Source organism: Rousettus aegyptiacus, unplaced genomic scaffold (assembly GCF_014176215.1).
Source record: "Rousettus aegyptiacus isolate mRouAeg1 unplaced genomic scaffold, mRouAeg1.p scaffold_m13_p_13, whole genome shotgun sequence".
In the NCBI taxonomy this organism is placed as follows: Eukaryota; Metazoa; Chordata; class Mammalia; order Chiroptera; family Pteropodidae; genus Rousettus; species Rousettus aegyptiacus.
The window spans coordinates 67,203,417-67,222,416 of NW_023416288.1; the positions used below are offsets into that span (position 1 = coordinate 67,203,417).

Sequence of the window (19,000 nt, forward strand, 5' to 3'; positions counted from 1 at the left end):
AATCATAGCATATATGCTAATTATGTCCACTTTTACATTAAGTGGAACACCCTATAAGCTCTAAGGTTTTCCTGATTCTGTAGGACACATATTGCTAATGGATTACAAAATAAATTGACATAAAGCACAGATGCTTACAGACACAGTTCACAACTATGGCAGGTTGATGCTGAGATGCTGAGTGTAGCACCTGAGGAAGGAGCCTGGTGGTGCCTACATGCTGCCTCTCAAATAGCTGGCTGCAAAATGAATGCAGAATGCGATTTTCACTTTTGCCTTTGGATTTTCATTGGTTAGTGAAAATAGATACTAAAGTAAGTCTTTTGTAAAAGCGAAGTGGCATAAAGTGAACTTTCAAAATGTAGGGGACACCTGAACTTTCCAAAAGCTGGGGATACCTGTATGTAAAGAGGTAGAATGGCAAGATGGAAGGAGCAGGGATTTTTGACCTGGATCCATCAACCCTAGTAGTATACTTCAGTTCTCTTTAGACTATCTGCGAGATTCAGCAGAATGAAAACCTCTTTAATACTTGGCTATTAAAAAGAAAGAAAGCCTATGCTTTTAAAGAACTTATTAGAGTACCAGCCATCATCCAGCTCCTGCCTCTCCTTTTCCATTTAACCATCCAGGCTCCAGAATGGAAGACACGGATCTGGTCTGTTTAAACGAATGAGCTTCATGGGCAAATAGGTCACATGTGGAGGTCTTCACTGTTTGTATTCTGAGAAAAACAGACAATGGAGGTGGGTTGAGGGCATTATCCTTGATGGGTGTATTGTCAGTTATAAAAGCTTACTCCATGATGAGAGCTCAGACACAATTGTTCCTCAGGGACAAGTAAGTTTGGGGATGGTTTTTCCTTTTCATGGAAGCTCCATTGGGGCAGGGTTTCTTAACCTTAATATTGACATTTCTGACCAGATAATTATTTATTGCACAGGGCTGTCATGTGCATTTTAGGATGTTTAGCAGCATCCTGGATCTCTACCCACTAGATGCCAGTAGTACTACCCCATTGTGACAATCAAAAATGTCTCCAGAAATAGCCTGCCCCCTGCTCCCCACTGGGAACACTGAGATAAAGCAGTATTTTTTATAGATGTATTTAAGAAATACATAAGACTCAGGCAGCAGAGAATGTCCTGAGTACCAGTGCCTGAAGCACTTCATCTTATAGTGAGAAAAATACTGTGAATTAGTATATTCTTTAAATTGGTCTTTTCAGCCATACAAAGAACCACTAGATTTCAGGTATGTTTTGAGCCCAAATACAGTTACTATTTAAACTCTTCACCTTTCAAAATTAGTGAACTAAAAAAGCAAAGTTAGAATTACATTATTTTTTAAATCCCATCCCCAAATGTTAAATAATCAGAAACTTACTAAACAGCCTCTAATATGGTAATGTAAACTGTCTTCTTAGTGAGGCTTCACTTTGTCAGTGTTAATAGAATAAGCCTAGAATTTTCCCTGTGTTTAAACCTGGGAAAAGTCTACATGTAAAGACAGTTCAGATGTGAACTGAATAATGCCTAAATTAAATTTTATAAATGGGGTAAATTTATTAGCGCTAATTTTGTTTTAAAAAGTAAATATTAACTAAAATATTTTGTGCCAAGAAGTACAAGAAATGCTTTTGTCAAAATGGTAAAATTCTCAACCTAAAAGCATCGAATGAACAGGACAAACAGAGACTCATGGACATGAACTAGAGACTAGTGATTACCAGAGAGTAGGGGGTGGGGGAGGAGTGGGTAGGTAGACGGTTAATGGGGGTCAAATATAGGGCTTAGGGAGAGGGTGAAGTAGGTAAAAGAGATCAAATATATGGTAGCCGAAGGAAACTGAACTTTGGGTGGTAAACACACAATAGAATATACAGATGTCAAATTATAATGTACACCTGGAAATTATATCATTATATTAACCAACGTTACCCCAATAAACTTAATTTAAAAAATGAAAAAAAAAATAAAAATAAAAATAATAAAAGGACAGAACAAGTGAAAAAAAATGGTAAAATTCTCTCAACATGCCTCTGATTTAAATATTGGCATCTATTTTGCACATTAAGAAAGAGGGTCTATTTTTTATTTTTTTGTTTGTTTGCATCCCCAGGGCTCTGTAGCATGCCTGGTGCATAGTATATGTCCTGTGTAGTAAGTAAGAAGTGTTTTAAATGCATGGTGCCAACGTGTTGACTCCCAGAAACAGACAAGTGAAGGTTTAAAATAAAAGCAAACAAGCATTAAAACATCTTTAAAATAGTAAAGATACTATCGTTTGCAACAATTAAGTAATGCAGTGGGCTGTGGTAGTTGTGGCCGCCCTCTCCCCTGCCCCCTACTTCTCTTCCAGCTACCACGTCTGTTAGGTTAACCTTGAAGTAACTCCCGCACTTGTCTATATCTCCGCATCTTTACTGCTATTTTAAGGGTTCAAGCCACTTCTTTTGCCTAAGCTCATCTCACTACTTTATTCTTCTCCTCCTCCAACCTGTTTTCCACATAAAGCAGTCAAAGTACACTTCTTAAAAAGTGAACATTTTGAAACACTTATATGTCACTTCCCCAGTTTGGAACCCTACACCGTTTCTCTTGTCCTTGTGACATAATCTGAAATTCTTGGTCTAATATTTATGACCCTGAACACTGATTGCTGTTTGACTTTCACCCTCTTCATCACCCTCAGCTTTCTCCTCTCAATTCACCAAACTCATGTTTCTTCAGATCTTTACACTTGCCCCATTCCTTCCTACCTTAGGGTCCTGAAACTTCCGTTTCCTCTGCCTCAAATATTTTTTTTTCCCTCATTCTTTGCTTGAATAATTCTGATTTCTCTCTCAAGTCTCAGACTAAGTATCACTTTCTTAGAGAATAGTAGTGCCCTGGACCTCTAAGCAAAGTTCAGCTCCTCCCCATGTCTGATTTTTCTCTTGATCCTCTATTTCCCTTTTGGAGCCCTTATCACAACCTGCAGTTACATGTTTGAGTGTTTATTTGTTTAAAATCTGCCCTTGCTAGATAATATACAGAGTAGGCATTTGTCTGTTTTCTTCTCATAAAAATGGCCCACACTTAGTATTTGCCTAGCACCTAGTACAATCTCTACAGCTCTTTTACTGAAGAAAGTTGAATCTCCCTTATAAGATGTCAACATATCAGCAAACAGTATAAGTTTATACTGCATTCTCCTGTTAAATGTTTAGGCCTGGGAATAAGCATTTAATGTTGGAAGAGAGCAGGAATAATTTGTTCCTGCTTCTCACAGAATGGCATTTTAGGTAGTATACCATACATGACTGGCCAGGTACATGCACTAATAGATGAAAGATTTCTATTTTGCCTGACAAAAGAACAATGAGTGTAAAAGTAGTTAGGCAGCTTTTCAGTCTATCTAGAATTAGAAAAGAAATTCAATACTTAAAAAAAAAGAAATCTATTTATTTATCACTTTAGAGTTTATTCAAATTGTTATATACCGTGAGTCTTTGGCCAGTAGCTTTTGGCCAATAGGATTTCAATATGCAGTGCACTAATATAAACTCTTGGATTGGCTTAACTACCTCTGATGTCACAATTTCCCCATTAGGAAGTCATAGTTTTCTTGAAATCACATTGTACTAACAACATCTCTTGTTCTGTTTCCTTATAAGAAAGATAATCTACCAAAAAAAAAATGCTGGAAGAAGCAAGATATCTTTGATCCACGCAGACCTTTTCCTTTGACGTGTTTAATTATCTACAGTCAGCAGTTGAAGCAAGCTTCTTTACTTTCTTTTATAATTGATATTGTTTTGTTTCTCATGTTTGTCAGTTAATAGGCAAATGGAGGAATGAGCCTACTTAGAATTACTCCTTCAGCTCATAGTTCTGTTTCATCTCGGCTATTCAGGCTTAGCATCTTTCTACTACTTAGCCTTCCTGACTCAAAAGGAAAAGCCATTTGGACAGCTCACCTGAATATAACATTTCAGGTAGGAAATCGGATTATTTCAGAACTAGGAGAGAGTGGAGTGTTTGGGAATCATTCTCCTCTGGAAAGGGTGTCTGGTGCGGTGGTACTTCCTGAAGGATGGAATCAGAACGCTTGTAATCCTATGACCAATTTCAGCAGGCCTGAACAGGCAGACTCTTGGTTGGCCCTTATTGAACGGGGAGGCTGTACTTTTACACATAAAATCAATGTGGCAGCAGAGAAGGGAGCAAATGGTGTCATCATCTATAATTACCCAGGTACGGGCAACAAAGTATTTCCCATGTCTCACCAGGGGACGGAAAATATAGTTGCCGTGATGATAGGCAACTTGAAAGGCATGGAACTTTTGCACTTGATTCAGAAAGGAGTCTATGTGACAATCATCATTGAAGTGGGGAGAATGCACATGCCATGGCTGAGCCATTATGTCATGTCCCTGTTTACCTTTCTGGCTGCCACCATTGCCTACCTTTTCTTGTACTGTGCCTGGAGACCTAGAGTGCCCAATTCTTCCACCAGGAGGCGAAGACAGATAAAAGCAGATGTGAAGAAAGCTATTGGTCAGCTTCAACTGCGGGTGCTCAAAGAAGGGGATAAGGAACTAGATCCAAATGAAGACAGTTGTGTAGTTTGCTTTGACATGTACAAACCTCAAGATGTAGTACGCGTTTTAACTTGCAAACATTTTTTCCATAAGGCATGCATTGACCCCTGGCTTTTAGCCCATAGGACATGCCCCATGTGCAAATGTGACATTTTGAAAACTTAAACCTAGAGAATTTTCTGAAGATGTAACTGAGTCTTTCCAAAGCTTAAAATTAGACGAATTCGTTTAGCACTGTATGTGGAGAGAAAAATTCAACTCCAGCTTCTCTGCCCGAATACCAAAGAGGGTGAAATTCATGTGCTTTTAAAATAAAACCCCGTATCACGCCCAGCTATTTGAACTTGTTGTTTTTCTAATAAGTTTTAGTCGTTATACATTCTTGCTCTTATCCAAATAAGAACATTAGTATATGTTAAAAGCAAGTTAGTCTTTATCTTCAAATTACAATGTTTGTGTCATCGATGCCACAGAGACTTAGTCATAATAGTTCAGCTTCTTTTTTATACTTCATACTGTTTCCATATTTTGTTTAATATTTGATATCTAATATCTCTGCTCAATAAACTTCATTCTAGGATTAGAACTTGATTTCATGTTCTATCATTAATTACTTTTATTAATAACCAGGAAATCTGGTTTCTAAAGCTACCAACTGGGCAATATGTTCTAAATAACTAATTTGGATGATAGCACTTTTGGTTCTAGAACTAAAAATATTTTAAATTATTAGAGGTCTTCCTTAGGCTAGCATTGCAAAAACTCACCTTTGTTTGCCAGAGCTCTTTAAATCCTGGTGTAGTGAACCAGCTGTGGTAGCAGATTTCCCTTATAGAAGTGATCTAGTACATGCTTTTCTTCTCAAACTGACGGTTTGTCTCTCTTTGGGATGTTTTGATGTCCCAGTATAGAAAGAGCTGAAATTTTGTTCAATTGCCTTTTCCAGTTGTATCTTTCGCCTTACTTTGCCCCTCCTCTTTTCAAAGAGATGGATAAACATCTGTGTAACAGAGGCTGGCAGGTTTGGGTTTTGTTGTTTTGATGAAAATCTTTATGGTCAATATGCTAAACCATTGATGTCCAGCTCAGATGCCACTTCGTGAGTCTACACACTATGTACTAAGCTGACTTTTTAAAGAGTGGGTTGTATGGAAATAAAATTAGACTGATGGTCTTTGGTAAAGAAAATTGACCATTATGAGCTGAAGTTTTTATGTCAATATATATATTTTTATGCTACTTTTTGCTGGGCCTGTAGGGCCCTCTCTCCTTTCTTTTCCTGCTATCATGTTGTTGATTCACATTTTATAAGAAGTCCTAGCTTCTTTAGTCCTGGTGAGACGCAACCAAAGTATGTCTTAGCATCCTGTGCATAGAAGTCAGAGACATTTATGTTCAAAGTCAAAATCCTTTACTGGTTTCCCAGCTGGTGAATAAGAACCACTGAGATACACCCCCAAAAAAGTACATGGCAGCACCAGTGGCTGCCCATGTTTATTAGCTCACAAATCATTCTTTTGCTTTGAAGTCATAGTACGCCCTTGACTTCAGTGTAGCTAAAATACAGGCAGAACAGACAGTGTATATGCGGTCTTCTCCCAGAGATGTTTGTTGATTTTGGCAAATATTTTATTAAAAAATGTATGACCTTTAATAGTCACTGCTATCAGTGGTTAACTTTAAGTGGGACATTGAAGTTTTTCTTTTTAAAATCAGGAGCTTGTAGCTTCATTTTTGTTTAGAATGAGTTGTACTAAAGTAATGCTACTGTATTTAACCTTTTCCCCTACACCCTTCCTCCTCTTTCCTCAAAATAGATCAGCAACAGATGTCAAAGTCTGCAGAGAAATGAGATTAGTCTTTATCTTTATCACTGTCATTCCTAGGTATAGTCAATGTGAGAGTAGGAAGTAAGGAAATAATTTAACATGATATGCTATTTTTAAAAAATAATGGTTTACATAAGAAATTTGCATTTTGAGCAAATGCGAGTTGAAAATGGTGTTACAGAGTTCACTATTTTTACTGCGTCTCTAGTCATAGTGCTAATATTTTGTTAAAACCTGCCATTTTATTGAAAATATTTTTGAAGAAAAATGATAATCATATGGCTTTCTTGCATATGCGTTCAGATTTTAAAATGCATGCCTCATATAAATTTTATATTTAATTTTTAGTTTAATGTGACACTTGCTAACATGTCGCCCAGGGATTGAATCCATCTATAACAACATAGAAATCACCCATAACATCATTTGAAACGTTCAAGCCAATACATTTACAACATGCTCTAAGCGCTTATCTAATTGGCTATGTTGCCTTTTATGTCATAATCATGTCACCCAACAGTAAGCAGTATCTAGAGTGAGACTAGGATTTTTTTTTTCAATCTAAAGTTTTTCTCTCTCTGCCTCTAATAAAACATCTGAAACTCATACAACGTCGTTAAGAATTTCTCACAAAAACATGCTGGAAGACGGTAGAACTTGTTTCCACCCAGAAGATTTTTTTCATGTTCTTACTTTCAATTGATTGTCAACAGATGTGGAAGGCACATCTTTTTCTTGGGTCGGTTCTTCAGTTTCTAGGCAGAGAGAGAGATGAATCTACTCAAGACTGGCACTCAGAGAAACAGCACTGCGCCATCCTGGCTTGTGAAATTCAGTATTCTTTGGCTTCTTAGTCACAACTGTTGCAGAGCCAGCGCTGTTTGGACTGCTTACATGAACATATCATTTCATGTTGGGAATCGCATGCTCTCAGAGTTGGGGGAGACCGGAGTATTTGGAAGAAGCTCCATTTTGAAGAGAGTGGCAGGAGTTGTTGTGCTGCCAGATGGAAAAATGCACACTGCGTGTCACCCCAGGACCACTTTCAGCAGTGCAAGGAACTCAGAGACGTGGCTCGCACTCATCGAGCGAGGAAGTTGCCCCTTCACACAGAAGATTAAGGTGGCCGTGGAGAAGGGAGCCAGTGGGGTGATCATCTATAACTTTCCAGGAACTGGCAATCAGGTTTTCCCCATGTCGCATCAGGCATTTGAAAATGTCGTCGTGGTGATGATTGGTAACCTAAAAGGCATGGAGATGTTGCATTTAATTCAGAAAGGAGTTCACGTGACAGCGATGATTGAGGTGGGGAGAAAACACATCGTCTGGATGAATCATTATTTTGTCTCTTTTTTGATCATCACAACCGCTACTTTAGTGTATTTCATCTTTTATCATATTCGAAGACTTTGGGTAGCAAGGATTCAGAGCAGGAGATGGCAGCGGTTAGCAACAGACCTTAAGATAGCATTTAGCCAGCTCCAACTTCGGGTTCTGAAAGAGGGGGATGAGGAAGTTAGTCCAAACGGAGATAGTTGTGTAGTTTGCTTCGAACCCTATAAGCCTAATGATACAATTCGTATTCTGACTTGTAAACATTTTTTCCACAAGAGTTGCATTGATCCCTGGATTCTATCCCATGGGACGTGCCCCATGTGCAAATGTGACGTTCTTAAAGCTTTGGGGATTCAAGTAGATGTTGAACACGGAACAGAATCTTTGCAAGTTCTGATGTCAAACGAATTGCCCGGTATGCTGTCACCTAGTGAAGGGGGGACAAATAATGAGCCTCCTCCTGCAAGGAGGTCAGATAAAGTGACCTACGTGGAGGACGACGAGGGGCACCGTACTTCTCAGAATGACAGCCAGCCTAACTCAGTAGCTGAAGATGTTCATTCTTCACCTTGACAGCATGACCTTTGAGAGAGTGGATTAAACCTGTTTGTCAAATCAGGTTCCAATACTGACAAGCACTTTGTTTGAAGTGTGGTTTCTGTGTCCTTTTTTGTTACTCTGGTAACTTTCTATGTTCTTCGTCAAGCCTCAAGGGGGGATGGTGGTGGGGAAATGCCTAGCAGGATTCTTAGTTTGATTTTTTACCTTAGCTAAATGTGACTTTTTTGTCAGTGTCTGTTACTCCTGTGAGTATATATGTTTATTTCTGTGTACATATGCATGTTAAAACCAAGGACAAACTTTTTTCCCTGTTTTTTTTTTTTTTTTGTATATATATTGGGCTTTCTTTCACTAAGAAAATTGTTAATATATTTGCACATTGCTTATAATCCAGAAACTATCAATGAAGTTTGAAAAACAAAACATCTTTGATGGACTAGGAAGAGTAAAATTTATCTTTTGACATTATATAGTATAGTATACTAATTTTGAAGTCCATTGTGCTGTGTTTTCTCATTCTTGGCATGAAATTTTGCTGTATGCATTTTATTACTCTGACAAACAGTTCTGCTTGAGCAACTAGTACATTTTAAATGATCCGTATAAAATCACATAATGATAGCAATTTTAAAGGTAAAATACTAGCACTCTTTAAGTGACCAGCAAATATTTCAGTGCCCAGTATTTCTTATCATAATTGTTACATGTTCATAACATTTAGAAAGGTTTAAATGATAAAGAATTCCTATGATATTTTGTTATGGTATATTTACTTTCAGTATGTTGAAATATACTATCCACTTTATTTTTTGCCATTAAGGTACGCCAGGTTATTTTGGAGATAAGTATCACAATGTAGAAGTTATTATAATATCCTGGGGTTATGTTTGTTGTGTTCACTGTATTCCCAGGATATAACACAGTGCTGGGCACTCAAAGTTTTTGAGTGAATGAATAATGATAAATATATTTTTTATAACGTAACTAACTATAATGTGTTCATCTGAAAAACTAGGCAGTTTATTCCAATCATATAAAATAATGAGAACTTAATTCTGAACATTTTCATCCTAAGTTACTTTGACAAAATAGAAAATTAAGATTTTTAACCCAGAATTCATTATTATAATATAGCATGCATAATTTTAATGAGGAGCTTTGAACTCTCCAGGGCTAACAGCGAGATTTGAATACTTTTGCAACCTTAGAGAGAGAGATTTATTAAAAGGGATTTTATGAGTTGCTCAGTGCCAACTATACTGGAATTCATAGATAGGCAAGAAGAACAGTGGTTGGTTCTAACTGTGGCTCCAAGGAAGACTATTTCATGGAGGGAGGGACACCTGTATAAGGCCAGGGAGAATTGGGATACAGCAGAAGGTGGGCAATAGACCGGCTGAGGGGTGATGTCTTGCTTGGTACACACAAGGTTTTGACTTAATCACAAGTGCTACTCTTTGAAAGAACTGCAAAATACCAGTGCTGGAGGATTTAGCAGGAACACTGTTTTGAGTGCCTTTTTTTTAGTTTACTAAAGGAGAGTAAAGTCATTTCTAAGGGACCAAGGATCATTGAAGAAACATAGGGATGGCCCTATGAGAGCCAGTCTTGGTACAATCAGCTTCTAAGCCAAGATAAGCTGTCATTCTCAGACTGGACATGGTCAGTGTTTCTGCCTGTAGGGGCCAGCAGCTCATGGAGGTGGCTACAGTGACTTCCACTGGTTGCCGAAGGAGAAGCATTGGAACTGTGGAAATGAATGCACCTGGTACATTCATTTCCACAGACCCAGGGTTTTAGAATTGTTACAGCTCTGAGTTCTCTCAGCAAGTTCATGTGGATTACGTGTTGCATGATAACCTGGCACTTAAAGGATTTGTGATTTGCTTTTTACACTCACACCGCCATTGTGTTCTGCCCCCTTATTGGTTCCTCCTTTCCCTTCTTTCCATTTTTTTTCTTTGTTCATCGTTGTCACCCTTAAACCTAACTTACCCACATGTGTAAGAAATTAGCATGTATACTGTTTTATAATTAGATGTCTCTTGTTAACATGGACATTTAACATTTAACACAGTGTCCCTGCCTTAAGAATTTTCAGAGGCTGCTCTTTCAAGGGTGGTTAGAATCTATGTTTGAGGTGGGATGGTAAGGTCAAGTCAGTGAACTTGGGAACTGTCATTGCTGAGAGCCTACCATGCAGTAGGCAGTGGACTAAGTGCTTTCCTCAGCTGTTTCTTATGTCAGAACAAAACAGTTTTAATTCAGAATGTTGAAAACAGATCAATAAAGCACTTTTACTCTGGATTTAATAAGGAGGACCTGGAAATAGCACTGATATGTCAGAAGTTAGGTGTTATAGATTTTTACCTAGTTTGTGGGCAATACTGTTTTCTCTTGTACTTAGGGATGAAAATATATTTTGTCACAATGATATGGGACTGTAACGTGAATCATTTTATTCCTAATACCAGTTTCATAATGAATTCCCCTTGCATTTCTCCTTCGTATATATTTTTACATTCTCTGGTAATAAAAATGGTCCCCTACACCCACCTCTGCTAGGTAACAGGTTGATATTCTTTGTAAAGATTAAGCTTTCTTTCTTCTTTATTACTGGGATAAATTAGATTTACTATTTACTAAAGTCAAAATGATTCTAAAGCATTTGCCACTGATTGGGTGATACTATAGGTGAATTTATTCATACAGTTCCTTGTATTATAAGACACACTGTACTAGTAGATAAAATCCCTGTCTCTTGCTATAGAGTCCTGTAGAGTAGCAGGCCTCAGCCTTTTTGGCACCAGGGACCAGTGCTCCTATGAGGATCTAATGCCTCATGATGTGAGGTGGAGCTGAGGTGGTGATGTTAGTGCTGGGGAGCGGCTGCAAATACAGATGAAGCTTCCCTCACCCACCGCTCACCTCCTGCTGTGCGACCTTGTTTCTAACAGTTTACGGACCAGTACCTGGCAGTCCGGGAATTGGAGTCCCCTGCTGTAAAGAGATGTCAGTCAGCTACAATATTTACAGTAATGTGAGACTTCAGAGGCTTTAATGAGCTAGAGATCTGGCAGTCCTGATGGTATTTAAGCTTAGTGTACAAATAAAATGTTTTCCTTCTCTTTAGAGTCACTGGTGTTTGAAGTAGCACACAGGAAACAAGTTGGAGAAAAGTCCAGAGTTTGGGGAAGCAGGGAAGTAAAAAGAGCAAGGCTTTACACGTTGATTCCGTGAAGGAGTCATTTTAATGGAGACTCCATGTTCTTGCTCTGTTGTTTGCTATGAGCACCGAGTTTTGTATTTTAGAATATTTTAGAATTATTTGGTTTTGCATTTACTGCATTTTTGAAATGTTTAGTCCTTAGTGATGAAAAAAAGGATCATGTGTTATTTGCAATTAACAACACAACTGTCTTTGAACACAGAGCTGGTTTTCTAAACCACAAGATCTCTTTTTGGGACAGGGAGGGGTAATGTGCTTAGAGACAAGCTGCTTCCTGTGCACAGGTGTTAAGAGTTGTTCCATTAGTCTCTCCACAAAAATCTCCCCTTTTCACAGCTATACCACAGTTTATAACACTGCTCTCCACAAGTATGCTGTCATCTTTGTCAGGCCTCCAAGGTACTGTATTCTTTTATGATTTCAGCTGTTGACATGAATTTTTCTCATTGCTAATGACCAGGGGAACACTGATTTCAAAATTTCTCTATGCCTGTAACATCTCAAATTCAGCAACACATAATTGTTGCCACACATCAGGTTTTATCATTTTTGAAAGCTTCTGAACTTACGGCATCTTTTTCAGAATTCCTTTTCTGAATTCACCCTCTCATTACTACCACTTTCTCTTCTCATTCTAAACAGAGTTTCCCTTAATCATCCTTTGCAGCCCATCTCATCTCCAACTTTAGCCTGGAATTAGTTGTAAGCCATTTTACTTTTACCAAGCACCACTAAATTCCTCAACATCTAGGCTTTTTCTACAGTACAATTTGTCTACTCTGAGTCATCTGTGCTGATTTCCACCAGATCTTCTATTTAATTATCCTTTATTAATCTCAACTCATTTATTCATTCTCACAGAGCAGTACTTCTCAGCCTTGGCTGCACATCAAAATCACCTGGAGAGCTTTTAAAAATGCTGCACCCAAAATCTCTGGGCTGGGACCTGGACATTTTTTAGTTACCCAGGTGATTCCAGTGTGCAGACAGAGGCCACTGCCATAGGGCTCCAGAGAGCCTTTACATTAATCAAGTTCCTGATTTCACCCTCTGCTTCTTTCAGATTGATTTATTTTCACTTTACTGAAAATATTTAGGTATAAATAGAAATATCAAGTTATAAAGGGTTACATTTCATGGAGGAGAATTGACAAAGGTTTCTGGGAGTATGAAAGAATGAATTTTAGCTGGAAAAGCAAGGAGCACTTAAAGAAAAAGATTACTTTTGAAATGGAACTCTAGCAGGTTGGGAAGAAAGGCATGCTGGCTACCGGGGGTGGGGAACAATGTGAACAACAGCGTTTTATAAAGTTTTGAGTGTCATGTAGAATTTTTGTTAAGGAACTTGAAAATGAAGACAGGGAATTCCAGGGGCTGCTGCAGCAATCCAGGAGCGAGGAGGTGAAAATATGAACGAAAGCAGAACAGGTAAATTGAGCGAGATGAATCCAAGGTGGGTCCCTTCCAAGATAATCTTTGACGATTTTACTTGCTGATATGAATTTTCTACTTTATTTTTTAATGACTAGGAAAACACTGATTTTAAAACTTGCCTACACCCATTACTTTCATTGTCAGTTTATGTCCAGTTTAGCTGCACTTAGTGGATACAAAAGAGAAGACATGGGTTGGGGGTCATTGAGAAAGACTCAGGGAAGATGCCTCGGCATCTGGGCTGGGCCAGCAGTTGATAATGATGCCATTCAGTGAGGTAGAAAATATAGTTGGGTGAAGCAAATTTAGGGTAGCAGAGGAATTTGAATTTTGAATATGCTGAATTTGAGGAACCTAAAGAACTTATAGGTGATGTTCATTACACAGCTGAAAATATAGGTCTACACTAATTAAATGGGATAAATGTAGCAATATAGTAGAAGATATGATACATCGTAAGTACTCACTAGTGGTGATTTACTAATGAAAGAATCAGCCCACCATTTACTTTTACATTCGTGGTGACTTACTATTATCTAAAATTTAATATTGCTATTTTTGACCTCCCGTTTTTGTAGGATCACCATTTACAGTGCTATATGACTTTTCTTTTCCTCTCAAGAATACTTAGCAGCCTGAATGAAACTGATAATTGTGGTAGGGCTGATGACAGTGGTAGTGATGATAATAGCAACAATATACCAGGGTGCTGTCATGTGCGCTTAACTGGTAGAAACTCACTTAAACTTAATAACTCAATGAGGTAGGCATTGTGAGTATCTCTATTCCTTAGAAGACAAAACTGAGACCTCGAGAAGCTAAGTTACTTGTCCAAAGTTAAACAATCAGTATGTGGCAGAGCCTGTATTTGAACTTGGTCTGGTTCCACAGCTCCTTGTCTTGAGAAGCTAATTTTTAAGTAAAGGAGTATATATTAAGATAAGTCCAGTTTTTGCTTAGCAAATAATCTCAAGATCCACACATGTTGTTGCGGATGGCAGTATTTTATCTCAAGGCTGAGTAATATTCTATTGTATATATGTACTACATCTTCTTTATCAAATCATCTATCAAAGGACATTTTGGTTGTTTCCACATGCTGGCCACTGTGAATAATGCTGCAGTGAACACCGGGGTTCATGTATCTTTATGGATTAATGCTTTCAGATTTTTTTGATACCCAGAAGAGGGATTGCTGAGTCATATGGTAATTCTATTAATTTTTTAAGGGACCTCCATACTGTTTTCCATAGTGGCTGTACCAATTTACATTCTTGCCAGCATTGTATGAGGGTTCCTTTTTCCCTACTAAGCAAAGTAACTCAGGCAGAAAAAATTGGGAACCATGTGATTTCATTCATATAGAATATAAAACTAAAAGCAACAAATGAACAAGATAAGCAAGGCAACGAAAACTCAGACACAGACAACAGTTTTGTGGATACTAGAGGGAAAGGGGGCAGGGGAAGAGGTAGATAAGGGTAAAGGGGGTCAAATATATGGTGAACAAAAGATTTGACTTTGGTGAACACACAGTGCAATATACAGATGATGCATTATTGAATTGCACACTTGACACCTATATAATTTTGTTAACCAATGTCACCCCAATAAATTTAAAAAACAAAAGATGAGTCCAGTTTTGAGTACTGAAAGGGTTTGGCCTTGGAAAAATCCCAGGTTAAAGCATTGGAAGTGCTAGTAGGAGTCTGGCTGAAGTGATAACTCAAGAGATCCACGCATAACTAGGAAAGATAAAGGAATATAGGCAGGTAAGGTTGTAGGCAGGGTATATCTGATTGAATAAGAAAAACTAAAATTGAGCTTTAGGAAGTGGATACTTCCTCTTAGGAAGTCCTGATTCTGAAATTGGCCATTCTCTTATTTGAAAAATTGATTAGTGAGGGGTCTTAAATAGCCTTCCTTTCCACTAAAGTTTGAAAAGGATAAAAAATAATTTTAATAATTCTCATCAGTCCATTTTAAAAGTTCGGCCATATGCAGCATGGTTGCCTATTGAAAAAACACCACTCTTTTACATCAGATGACCTGCATTTGTATTCTAATCTCAAGGCAGAACATCTCAGAACAGTGGCCTCAGACCAGCGACATTAATATCACCTGAACTTGTTGGAAATGCAACTTGTTCGGCCCCACTGCAGACCTGTGGAGTCAGAAACCCCGGGGGGGGGTCCCAGAAACCTGTTTAAACACGTCCTCCAGCTGATTTGGATAATCAAGTTTGAGAATCTCTGCTGTCTCAGAGAGTCAATTTATTTTTCAGAAAAAGATGCATCATACAGTTGTAACGAGATGGAAATAATATAAATTAAGATAACTGTGAATCTTAAGGCACTCCACAAACAACAATTGCTATTATTACACTAAGCCGTTAAGAGACGCATTTGGGCATATTCCCCATGCTCGCTGCTCTCTGGGTTGTGCAGGGCTTGTGCATGTACATGCTCACTTCTTCCCTCTCCCACTTCCGGTTTCTCTGCCACCACTATCACACTGCTGAAGGAGCTGTGAGAAAGTGAATAGATTTTAGACATTTTATGAATTCCGAAGTAGAAGAATAGGACAAAAAAAAAAGTAGAAACAGTTTAGGGCTGTCTGCGCTGAACCGGGCGGCCCACACTGCAAAGGTTTTTCAGACTAACCATCTAAAAATAACACTGAAACTGTGGGCCATAGGTGAACTTCAGAAGGGGATCATGTAAATTCCTAGGTTCGGGTCTGTAAAACAAGCTTCACAGATACTGGAGGGAGACTCCACATATGTAAAAATGTAGCTGAAAAGAAGTGCAAGATGAGCCATTGGGCATCTAAACAGGCCACCTGAAGGTGCGTGGCGTCTTCTGTGTTAATAGCAGCATTACGTCTGTGACTAGAATTAATTACTGTCCTTTTCTTCACAGTGATGGGGTGATCTTACCCGTAGGTCAAATTCATCGATTAATCATTTCTTTAATTCATTCAACAAATACTCATTGCCCTGGAAATGGGTGAACCATCCAAACTCTTTGCCTTCATAGAGCTTACTTTCTAATGGGAAGAAATTATAATGAGGTAAATATATCATATGTTAAATAGTTACAAATGCTCTGGAGAAAAAGAAAAAACTGAACTTGGAACTGTAGGAGGCAGATTTGCCGTTTTGAACAGAGGAGGCTTCACCAACAAGATAAACAATAGAACAAAGACCTGAAAGGAAAGAGGGGCCTACAGTGGAACACACACAGAAAACGTGAGTCGTGTAAAGGAGAGCCACCAGGCCAGTAGGAGGGTCTTGTCAACTGGGGATGTTTAATCTGGGTTGTTAAACAGTATCAGCTGCCATTAAATGCTTGAAGAATGACCTTAGGGAGAATTTAGATTTTCTTTGCTATAACAAGCATTAGAAGTAGGTGAGAGGGAGACAGCTGTAGGGAGCGTGTAGTCACCTGGAAACAAAGACCTTGTTAGTAGTAGGTCAAGCCTGTAGACAGGTTTTTGCCTTGGGGAGCCAAGAGTTTCTCATTCCTACAGGAGTCTGATCAGATGTCATTTTAATGGTGGTGGTGACAGGAGATATGAGCTCTGGAAGGGCGATTGGATTTATACCTTTGAAGTCCCTCCCAGTCCTGAAAATCAGATCCTGGAACTAAAAACACACATAGTTGCCATCTGGTGGAAAAATAAATAACTACAAGGTATAAACTACAAAATTCATTCAACAACTATTTATTGAGAGCCACTATATGGCTGGAAAACGTAATCAACATGTTTTGGGTTCATTTTTCTTTGACTTAACAGAATGTGCACTTTTAAGATTAATTTACTTTCCAGAAAATTTTCACTTTCATTTTGAACTTCGTTTATTATAAAGGCTCTTGGCATATCAAGAGTGACGAACTTGCTAGTCTCCAGATTCATGTTTTATAAACCTAGAGTTTGAAAGGGTAGTAGCTCATTCTCCGGTGTGCTGGTAGTATTGTGGAGAATATAATGATTTGGTTTTTAGAAATATCTTTCCTCCTAACTTCTGTCTCAACATGAGAATATCACGCATCTTAAGGAAAAGTTTCTTGACACAGTGTATCTCCAGCAAAGGACCAGTGTTTATTGTTTTCTAATGATTGTGGATTAGTTTGTAAATGTAAAACCATATGTTTGATGTATTCTGACATGCATAACAAAAAATAATTTGGATTAAGGGAGGGTTACATGGATGTGTGAAAGTAAAACTAGAGTAAAATGATATTCTTAGAATCTAGGTAGGAGGTGTATGTCAATAAAAGATTGTTAGCTCTCAGTTTTACATTCTGATTGCTTCAAATTTGATAAGTAAAGGAATGGGATTTGTAAAATCTGTAATTTCCAAATCATTATAAACTTAAAAAAATTTTTTTTTGGACATTTTCATAATAAAATGTTGGTATAAAAGTATGCTTTTGGGTGTCATAGCAACGTCCCATGACTTTAAGTTTCTATAAACTTTCTACTCTGTATTTGTTGAGGGACAGGTAACAACAATTCAGGTACTGACATGATTCTGTGGGTCACAGTTTGTATAACACTGACTAAACACTTGTCTTACTATATTAAAAAATTGAGTCGAACAATGATATTACCCCTATTCCAGTGGTGAAGAAACTGACTAAGGATGGTTCAGAGTGTCTCAGCTTGTGTGATATCTCAAACACGCAGGTCTGATTCCTCTCTAGTTTTTGTTTCATTGTTTCCCAGCTGATCAGAGGAGAGTGGCACAGAAGTAAAGGTGAGATGAACAGAATTGTACGATCGAAGTTGGAATATTATAAAGTTCTAAGACAGTGGGAGCATAGTTCCACATAATAAAAATAAATCATTTTAAGACTTCATTGCACATTTGCTATTCTGAGACTCCAGCAGCCAAACACTAAGTATTTAAATTTTACTTTTTACATCATTATAATGAGGGGGGAAAAAAACCTTCCTCCACAGAACAGGCAGAAAAGGTAGCCCCACCCAGGAACTTTCAGACTTTTCTGTTATACCACGAAACACAATGCAATAGGGAAAAGGTGAGGTAATGGATGGGAAGACATGGTATCTTCTTTTCTCTTGTATGCATGTGGACATTTACTTTAGAAATTTGCATTTACCACGCCAGGGCTCCCTTTTCCACTGGGGGCACGATCTTCCATCTCTTTCATAGTCTCAATCTGAGGGTAACAGAGATTGGAAGCCCAGCTAGTGCCCATGGATCTTGTTTCTCTCTCTCTGTATTTGTGCTCAGTGAGTAGACTGCTAAGTTCTATAGTTATAGAGTTAAGGAGAATTCGACATGAATTTTGGGAGATTTAAATTAATCAGTGGATTAGAAAATACCTAAAAGGAAGACTTAAACATTTTTCTATTATCTGATATCAGAATTTAAAAAGTCTTATAAAAATATTCTAATTTTGATAAGACAATGGGGATAGCCTGCATATATATTTCTAAAAATAGTTTTATGCTTTCAAATCACATTTATGTTCATTTAAATATTAACAACTGATCTCCATTTCTACCACAGAAAATCTGAGAAGACTGGTAGTTTTGGGCTCTAGATTTGCACTAAGGAATTTAGATTAATTATAAGGAAGTTTCTTTGGAGAGTACCTGCTCTCTAGTCTACAGATAAAGGTCTAGAGGCATCACACACCTAAATTTATTTTTTAAATAAGCTATTTTTTATATAAGATTTAAGTTATGTTTTCTTCACATTTAATAAATAAGGGAATAGGATTGGTTAAATCAGTGGTTTCCAAACCTTTGGACTTCATGAATTAATTTAAAAAAAAATAGTATATAATAAAAATGTATTTTATGTAAATATAATAAAAATTATAGCCCCTTTTAAGTTATTTGCTAAGAAAGATCATTGCGACAACCAAAAAAATTATCCAACAATTTACTATTAATGTTGTATTGCAAAGAAATGACTTGCTGGACTTTGGATTCCTACTTTTAAAATAATTGAATAAATTTTGCTTTATTAAAATTACTTTGTAGTCTTTA

At 37.7% G+C, this 19,000-nt stretch overlaps 3 protein-coding genes across 22 annotated transcripts in view; all 3 read left to right on the forward strand.

Moving 5' to 3' along the window:
- CADPS2 (calcium dependent secretion activator 2) overlaps window positions 1-19,000 on the forward strand; it is a 465,193-nt gene that overhangs the window by 144,146 nt on the left and 302,047 nt on the right. The window lies entirely within an intron of this gene.
- Window positions 1,962-4,920, forward strand: RNF148 (ring finger protein 148). The gene has a single exon (XM_016125173.2). It carries the CDS (start codon window positions 3,839-3,841, stop codon window positions 4,748-4,750), a length of 912 nt encoding a protein of 303 aa, XP_015980659.1. The 5' UTR covers window positions 1,962-3,838; the 3' UTR covers window positions 4,751-4,920.
- On the forward strand, window positions 5,024-13,995 carry RNF133 (ring finger protein 133). Its single transcript, XM_016125172.2, has one exon. It carries the CDS (start codon window positions 7,186-7,188, stop codon window positions 8,320-8,322), a length of 1,137 nt encoding a protein of 378 aa, XP_015980658.1. The 5' UTR covers window positions 5,024-7,185; the 3' UTR covers window positions 8,323-13,995.

Coding starts and splice junctions, on each gene's coding strand:
- RNF133 (XM_016125172.2), top strand. CDS start 7,186: ATGAATCTACTCAAGACTGGCACTCAGAGAAACAGCACTGCGCCATCC.
- RNF148 (XM_016125173.2), top strand. CDS start 3,839: ATGAGCCTACTTAGAATTACTCCTTCAGCTCATAGTTCTGTTTCATCT.